The sequence below is a fragment of the Miscanthus floridulus genome, chromosome 4 (assembly GCF_019320115.1).
Source record: "Miscanthus floridulus cultivar M001 chromosome 4, ASM1932011v1, whole genome shotgun sequence".
Taxonomy (NCBI): domain Eukaryota; kingdom Viridiplantae; phylum Streptophyta; class Magnoliopsida; order Poales; family Poaceae; genus Miscanthus; species Miscanthus floridulus.
The window spans coordinates 5492129-5500936 of record NC_089583.1 but is presented as its reverse complement, the minus strand read 5'-3'; the positions used below and the strand labels follow the sequence as shown (position 1 = coordinate 5500936).

Genomic DNA, 8808 nt, shown 5'->3' with positions numbered 1-8808 from the left:
TTCATTATCGAACAGCGCGCTGCTACCTCCCTAGGTGGAGCTTCATCGAGGCAAAAAGGGGCCATTGCACGCCCCCCCCCCCCAACCTACACACTGATGCAGTGGATCAGAACTAACAAGTAGATCAATACAAGAGGCACACGAACAAGACAGATAAAACTAGATGAAATTGTAACTCACAATTCCCTTCTAGTGGTCACCAATGATAGCAAGTAATTTTATTATTTCCAAAAACTGTTTTCCTTCCTAAATCTCCTTACATATATAGAGCTATAGACCACGCACAGGGCCATTAAGATAGTACCTGAAAAGCTTAGAACTGATGCATGAAAGCATGTAGGACTCGTAAGTTTTATTGGAAAATAAATACTATAGCTACTAGGCTTCCTGAAGAAAGTAACTTAAATATTATTTGATACCGATCCGCATATCACACACACAACAGCCTCTCACCGATCCAGTGTCCATACTGATGGTGTCCTGGCACCCCTTGATGGAGCACTAGTGCACCACCGAGTTGTGAGATCTCAACATGTAGGAAGCAAGCAAGCAGAGGCAGATCTAGCATAGGGGGGCTCGAGCCCCCTCCCCTCCCCCCAACCTTTTTTTTCTGGCACATGGAAGGGAAGTTAGAATGGCTGCAGCTCTAGCTGGATGTTGAAGAAGGGAGAAGTCACGACATGGATAGAGAGAGAATGAGTATTGGGCTAGCAGGGAAAGGGCAAATGGCTATTGGGCTTTAGTTGAGAATATATGTGACAACTAGAAATTGGACTCCACCCAACATAGGTCCAACAACCTCGGACTCCTTTTCCTCACGATTTCCCATGACGCATAGTAGACCTGTTTACAAACAGAATGCTAGGAACGTCCTGCTCAAAATATCGTATTTTGATAATAGTACAACATAAACTTAAACTTAAATTATCTCAGTATTATCTTTTTTTCTCGTTGCAACACAGGCATAATCCTATAATACAGTAAAATAGAAATGGGGGGAATTATGAACCCAGCTCTCGATATTAGCTTTCAGATTGTGGGCATTCCATGCACGCCAGACGGTGGGAATTCAAGAGTTCTATCTTGCTCATGATCAGTCTTATTATTTATTTATTTATTTATTTATTTTATGAAACACGATACAAACTGTGACACCCCACATAGAAGTATAAATATAAAACATACATGTATGCACACTTCACTTAAACCTGGGTGAGTAGGTTGACAACAAACCTAATCAACTGGTGGGCTAAGCTTAGTTTGAGTCTTATTCAACTCCGGTAGCATGTACACAATATATATCCATCTGGACATGCATGTACGTAGTACGTATGTATGCGTACAATCGATTGGAACTAGCTAGCTAGCTAGTAGGGTTTCTCCCCGGCGGGTTGTAGTTGCAAGTGATGAAGACGCCACCGCCGTTTTTGCAGACGACGCGGGCGCAGCCGATGGCGGTGGACTTGCGCCACACAACCTGCGTGTAGTGGCCGCACACCTTCCCCTTCGCGCAGCTGTTGCTGTTGTAGTCGTAGTCCGGCTTCTCCCCCACCCACGAGCCGACGGCGTCCGACGCCGTCTAGTCTTTGCCGGAGCTGCCCCAGAAGAGGTTTTTTCACCGTAGCCGTTGGGCCCGCCGCCAGAGTGCACGAGCCTGCAGTCGCCCTGGCGCTGCGCCGCGTAGCTCCGCGCGAAGGTGGCCACGTTCTCGTCCCACGACACCGGGCCGACGCCCACGGCCGCGCGCGCCGCGTTGTGCGGGTTCACGAAGTCCTGCGGCGAGTTCTGGGCCGCGCACGGCGTCACGGCGAGCGTGGCCGCCACCACGGCTAACGCCAGAGCTACACACATACACGAGTACACTCCATTGCTAGACGACTGGACAAAAATGAAGTTTTTGTGTGAGATGGTCAGATGGATGCATGAGTTGTGGCGAGTGACCAGGTATTTTTATAGTGGTAATAGGATGGAGAGTTGGAGACCATTGGCGACTTGTCAAAGATACCTACTATTCTCACTCTGTCCTGTCGTATATGAATTATGAAAAACCGTGGGTTAATTCGGACCCTATAGATCGCGCGACTTGTGACATATGATGGCGCGTACTTCTTGTGGCTGCCTCGTGGGGGGACTCCCCATATTAAAAAATTGCTATTTTTGGTCTGATCGGTGATTTCTAGAAAACGAGTATAATCGTATCTAGAAATAGAATTTGTAAAGGTGGCTCGTAACGATGACTATTTTTGAAAAACGATTTATAAAGACTGCTGTTGTTGTCCGACGTTTCTACAAATTCTATTTCTAGAGGCGGCTAGCTCTATATATACAGCATCTATTGTCGTCTCTAAAAAGCTTGGCCTATGTAGTTGGTACTTCCTTTGATCCAGTGTGTATATATATAGGAGGTTCATATAGTTATTCCACTTCAATTATATCAAGAAAAGGTATTGTATTAAATAGAAGAGTATATATTAATATAAAATTGTATTATATGAAATAAAAGAGCTATATATTATATTTTATGATAATATTTTTCATAATGATGAACCTAATAATGGGAATCTTATGTTTGCGCAATAGATTTTTTTTTCAAATTCCGAGTCTATCAAAAATTGACTTAGTACGTACAAATCTAAATAGATATATATTTGTGATCAAAGTAAGTAGCAAACCGGGGAACCAAATTGTAAGCTGCTAAATAAAAGTAGTTGTCAGTTTGGTCAAAATTCCACAAGGGGCAAGAATTCCAAGTACACGATCGCCCGACGTACGGGAGCAGTAAAATTGACATGGATATCTTGACTTGCTTAGGTCAGATCAAATCTCAGTATAGCTAAATTGTTTAGACTCATTAAGCTAGCAGAACCTATAAATATGCATTCAGATTAAGTTTTTGACTTATTACCACGGGTACTCGTGTTAAGACTAACTATTAGTTGGTGGGTGACAATAACGCCGTTCACAACAGGACGTCTATATAGTATTATCTATCCTGTCCATATATAAATATACAAAAAAAAAAATCGTAGAGGTATCTCAGAAAAAAGGTAGACTTGTCTGTATCAAAGTTATAGAAGGGGCAGGGTTGTTTGGATGCCGACCTTAACCTGTGCCTTCATGCAGACATATAGCCTGCGAGCTAGGTTTCCAGAACATCATTCATTTGGATTTTTCACGGGCAGCTTTTACTATTAAAATTACCGGTAGCATTTGCAAGTTGTTCGGAGGTTGGCACTTGTATATTGGATGGTCATTGGTCAGTGAGTAACGCAGGTGCAACTTGGAAGTTGGAACCTGTCAAAACCTGGAATCCAGGTGTCCTAAATCTAGCATGATTGCTCGTATTTAGATTTTTTTTCAGGAAAAAAACGTGGCTTCGTCAATCTCAAATATCCTTCTCGGTCTCTAGAATGTGTTTATTTTTTGGAGTAGTGCGCACATTGATAGGAGTAATGCGCGTGAGCACCACCACCATTAGAGCTAACGGCACCGGGCTTGGCTCGGCGGCGATGATGGGGGATGGGGGGCCGGGAGCACCATGGCCGCCGGGGTGGGGGAGCTCGGTCTCCGGGGTGGAGAAGGCGTCGCACTAGGGTAGGGCGGAGCCGCCAACCCCCTTGCAACACCGCCGCGCCACCTCTTGGTGGGGAGGAGAACGCTGCTAGGGTGGGAGAAGGAGCCGCCGGTGGGTGACGACGCCGGGGTGGGGGGAGGGGCGGCGCCTAGGTGGGGTAGGAGGATGCCGAGGTTAAGGGAGCATGCACGCTGGGGTGGGTGAGGGTGTCACCGCCGGCTTGGGAGGCAGCCATGGCCACGCGTCGGAGTGGGGCAGGGCGCGAGCGCGGAATGGATAAGAATGGGGAGGAGGAAGCGAGGGCAAGCGACACATGCGGGAGTGAGCGGTGGGAGGCGTCCATCCGAATAGGGATTTGTTTTTTGTTTGAGGCCCGCTCCTGGAGAACCTCGTCCGGACGCAGAGTCAGAGACGGGCGTCCAGATAGGAGCATTATCGTTCTTCAAGACCTTGTAACTGTTAGGCTTGCTCTCTTTGTTGATGTAGCATTTGGTTGGGAGGCAAGGTGGAGTGGGACGGTCCTATCTCTATTTTGTGGGACGGGATGACTCTATTTTCTGTTTGGTTGAGAAACGATGGAATCAACCCATTTTCTATTTGGTCTAGAGTCATGAAAAGTGGGATCAGCTATTGACATATGGGGCCCATTTGTTAGTTTTTTTCTTTTTTTTCCTCCTTCCTTATCTCTTTCCCCAAATGTTGCGCAAAGGCCCTATGAACGCACCTCCCGCTCGCAGCGCGCCTCGGTGACTCCTCTACCGTGCGCCGCCCCATACCTCCACCGGCAAGGTTGGCCCCGTGCCTCCTCCTCTGCGCCCCTAGAACTCTCGCGGTGGCAGCCCCCCGAAGGTCGCGCGACGGCGGCCCGCCGAGCTCGTGTGAGGTGGCACCCCGACGGTCGTGCCATGGTGGCCCCTCGACCTTGTGCGCAGCGGCTCCCTAGAGGTCGCGCGGTGGCTCTCTGGAGCTCTCATGATGGCGGCCCTCCGAGGTCGCACGACTGCAGCCCCCTGGCACTCCTCTTCTTCCTCGACCTCCCCTACGTGCACCTCCTCTCCTCTTCTTCCTCGCCAACGCTCTCGTCCCACCTAGGCTCGCCCCGTCCGTCAAATTTTCGAGGACGGGGTGAACCCGCATCTCACGGGAATATTCCTATGAGGGATGTCCTCGCCCCGGTAGTCCTCCAACCAAACAACCATCATTTTGGGTCCGTCCCATCCCATCCCTCCTTGTCCTCGCATCCAAACACACGGTCAGTGACCATGGTGGACCAAGCCTCGAGTTTCCTGTTGGGCTATCCTGGCTCCACCAACGGCAGTGGGCTTGACCCCTCCTCGATATTCCGCAACGACGGTGCGGCCTGTAACAGCAATCAAAGTTGGGCCCGTGCACAAGCCTCAGCCCATCGGTCCGTTCCTTCTACTAGCCCAGCCCACCCAACTCCAGGAGAAGACAAGGCCCACTTGCAGCTTCATCCCCTTCACTCCCTCGTCTCTCCGCTCTGGCACGCGGGTCCCCTCGCCGGCGTCACGCGACTCCAGATCCCCAATTCGGACATGGCCGGCCGCCGCGAAGGCGAGCGCCAGCCGAGCCCGTGGCCATCCGGGACGGCCGCGGTGGAGGAGGACTCGGGCGCCTTCCCCTCCGCCATCATCCTCTTCGCCCTCGTCGGCGCCACCGCCACCACCGCCGCCGTAAGCCTGCTAATCTGCTCTCCGTGCCCCGCTTCTTCCTTTCATCGGTCCCTCGGCCCGGCGGCCCTGAGGCATCGCTTCTCCCTTCCCTCCATCACTCGCCCCGGCGGCCCTGAGGCATCCGGATGCGTGGTTACACTGAGACAAATCTTCTGAAACGATGGTCCCTTTCAACTGTTACTGCTCGTGGATTTCCGTGTGCGATGATGCATTTGCTTGCGGACTTGTAGGTCGGACAACTGCGCCGGACGGTCAGCTGGCTCTACACTCAGGTACAAAAATTTTACAAAAAAAAGGTGTCATTTTAGCATTTGCTTTAGGGAGCAGCATTGCCTTGAAGGTGAGTTTGGGGGCAGATCGGTGAAACCTTTTTTCCTCCATTGAAGCTTAGTAGGTCGGAACCGTATGTGTTCTGGGAAGACATACCTCGTCGTCGACCAATTCGGCGCGGTGAAGCCTGGGAACGTTTTCACCAGAGGATGCGTGAAAGGACCGAGGATCAAAGGGAAAGAGTGGTCAGTGCCCTGCTCGCATACAAGATACTACAAATGCATTTAAACACTTGCACATTAAAAGTGAATCCATTAGCTTATTCACTCTACAGCCCTTAGGTTTGTTGTTATTATTGAGTTGCTTCTTAGAGAATAGAGATGAACATGAACTTCGGGAAAAACATCAATTTGTATGGATTATTGACTTAGGAAATTGTTAGTATGAAGCAGCCAAGGTCATACATGGTACCAAGGAATATTTTCTCCTCAACTTTCTTTCCCCCTTGAGAATTCTAAGCTGAAGAAAACTTCGATAGGACAATATTTGCTTGAGAAACATTGAGTAAAGAACCATCTCACAGATTGGTGTCACTATGCTAGTCCCATTTCTTTCATTTTGTTTGCATGCTGATTTGTTTCAACTAATCCTGATCCAACAGTAAATGATTTCTGTAGGAACGCATACGGCGCATGCAAGATGTATTTGAAAAGGAGAGATGTAAATGTCGGGATTATCGAACTTGGGAAAGCCATAATCCCAACTACTATCAGCATCATCAAAGAGATGACTGGTACTGGAACGCAGAAACGTTTTATGCGAATCAAAGGACAAATTTCAGGGCGACGCCCAGGGAAGCTATGAGTTACACTATGTCACATCACTATTCTGTTTTGGGCCTTGACAGGTATGTACTAACAGCCTTTCATGTCAATGAACATTCCTATATATTTGCCAGCTGTATGTGACGATGGCCTAGTTTGTTGTAAACCACTGTCATCCCTAATCACCTGTTCTATCTGTGGCAGTCAATATTAGCAAAGAAGCATTGTTACACCACTTACATTTGAATGTGATTAACGCAATTCTTCTCACCTTTGTTCCTTTTCATTGCACCTGGTTAAAGAAAACATATCAGCCAGCTTTGTAGAGAGAAGAATCAGCCGCTTTAGTCTTTCACATACTTTGCATTCATGTTACCCTGAAATTGATGCTAGCATGCCTGTAGTGACCCTGAGTAACTGATATCACCATAATGCCTGTAAGGCTGTAACCTATTTTTTTTCTTTCCATTCCCTAGGTCAAGATCAGAGCCATTTTCAGATGCTGAAATCAAGGTGTGCCTTCTACCTGTTCATTTTGTGTCTACTGAATATTTTTCTACTGAAAAGAGTGCAATGTGCTTTGTCCAATTCTGTACAACCTACAGTCAAGTTTTATGTTGGACAGTTTGAAACATAAAAGCGAACTAAAGTTTACGCATTTGAAAATTTGTACAGAACTTCTGTAAGGTACTCTCTACAATCCTGAAATGGTGATTATGAGCGAAAGGAGGGAGGGGATATGTTCTACTAAATATTGTGTATTTGTGTTTGAAATTGACGTTTGCCTATAAGCGTCCTCTGATGTGCTGGTAGAATAAACATTTACTCTGTAGTCTGTACCAAGGGTAGATAAGTCATGTAAGCAAGGTATGGTTGCACAAAGAGGCATTCTCCGGTCCAAGTTTTCAGTCATCCTCTATTGTGCCCAAGTCTTTAAATTTCAGTGTTCATTAATGAACTGCAAATTAGGCTTGTATGTGTTCTTTGTTATTTCCTTTCATGTCAGATGGCCAAAGCTTTTCAGGCAATTATCTGTACATCTTGCTTACTTGTTTTATCATTGCATTACAGAATGCTTTCAGGAGAAAAGCAATGGAGTATCATCCAGACCAAAACCAAAATAATAAAGGTAAATACAGTTTCCTTGTCTCTCCTCTGTCCCTTATGCAGGGCTAATATGCCCATTGTGTATATATGTGCTCAGAAGCTTCCTCTATTGACTATGGCAGAGGTTGCTGAGAAAAAATTCAAAGAGGTTATGGATTCTTATGAAGCAATAAAACTAGAACAACGAAACAGAAGTTGCTGAATGTTCTCACGATTTTCGGGTGCTGGGAGGGACTGTTGTATATACAGTGTTTGATGTGGGACAAACTAGATGTAAGGTATAAACTATAAGCTCGAAGATGCAGATTCAGACACTGTTGTCTTTGATAACCCACTATTTTCTTCGGTAACCCTTTGATAAAACTACACAGAGCAGAGTAGTTCCTGCTGGCAGAAGACAACTTCAGCATGATGCAATTAATTTCCTGACATTTTCCTTTTTTTTGTATTTTTCATGTTATGGTTTATGGTAGCAAATTTCCATTGGATACCAATTAGATTATACTGGTGCATTTGTTACTGGTTAACACACTATTTGTCTCTACTGCCGTGCTCTGCAGCTGATTTGGGTTTGGCTGTTTGACTTTGTTCAGCCTGGCAAAGAAAGGATTTGTTCAATCGAGAGCAAATCTAATCTTTTGAAAAACAAAAAACAAGAGTGAGTTTAGGAAGATAATGAATTCAGATGGGGGAACGAAAGCAGGTCAGTTCAGCCATTCTTTTTTTTTTAGTTCTATCTTTGTCTGGGGGCAGATAGATAGAGATGTACTCAGATTCTTAGAATCTCAGATGAATGAACACGATGGGGAGTGGGAAGGGCCATGAAGAAACAAACCTTTGGTCACTATTTAGCGAAGCAGAAAACTTGATGTTACATGCATGTATGAGTTGAACATTGGTTTCAGAGAACAAATCAAATCCTTCACTCATGATGCATTGGGATGGTTCACCACGATATGCTGGACTGCATTTCACGTCAATTTTTTTGTTAGGACAAATAGAAAGTGCAAGTACCCTATTGGTAGAAGCTATGGATTACATCCATTCTTGCTATGAAATAACTTCCTTTGTGACCTGTTGTCAAAAAAAAAAAAAAAAAAAACTTTGTCCTACTACACGTCTACACCTGCCTGCCTAGTCAGGAGCTCTCTCAGACAAGGGCGCCATCCAAACAGGCCCGAAATCCAACAGGACAAGCTTGGTTTGAACTGTCGATACGGCCTGGCAACTGGCATAGCCTGGCCACGGGCTATCTCAATTGTCAGATCCTCCAGACTCCATACGCCATTGCGTTCTGCCCGTGTTCAGAGTCACATCAATCAAACATATGGGCCTCAAT

General features: G+C 46.4%; 1 protein-coding gene and 1 pseudogene across 1 annotated transcript; one reads left to right on the top strand and one right to left on the bottom strand.

The window, feature by feature from the left end:
* Positions 1-1116: 1116 nt before the first annotated feature.
* LOC136550849 (pathogenesis-related protein PRB1-3-like) lies at positions 1117-1919 on the bottom strand (annotated as a pseudogene).
* Positions 1920-4962: 3043 nt separating this feature from the next.
* Positions 4963-8011, top strand: LOC136550848 (uncharacterized). Its single transcript, XM_066542437.1, has 7 exons — positions 4963-5268; positions 5499-5540; positions 5655-5783; positions 6216-6445; positions 6839-6875; positions 7434-7491; positions 7592-8011. Exons 1-7 carry the CDS (start codon positions 5131-5133, stop codon positions 7669-7671), a joined length of 714 nt encoding a protein of 237 aa, XP_066398534.1. The 5' UTR covers positions 4963-5130; the 3' UTR covers positions 7672-8011.
* The last annotated feature ends 797 nt before the right edge of the window (positions 8012-8808 follow it).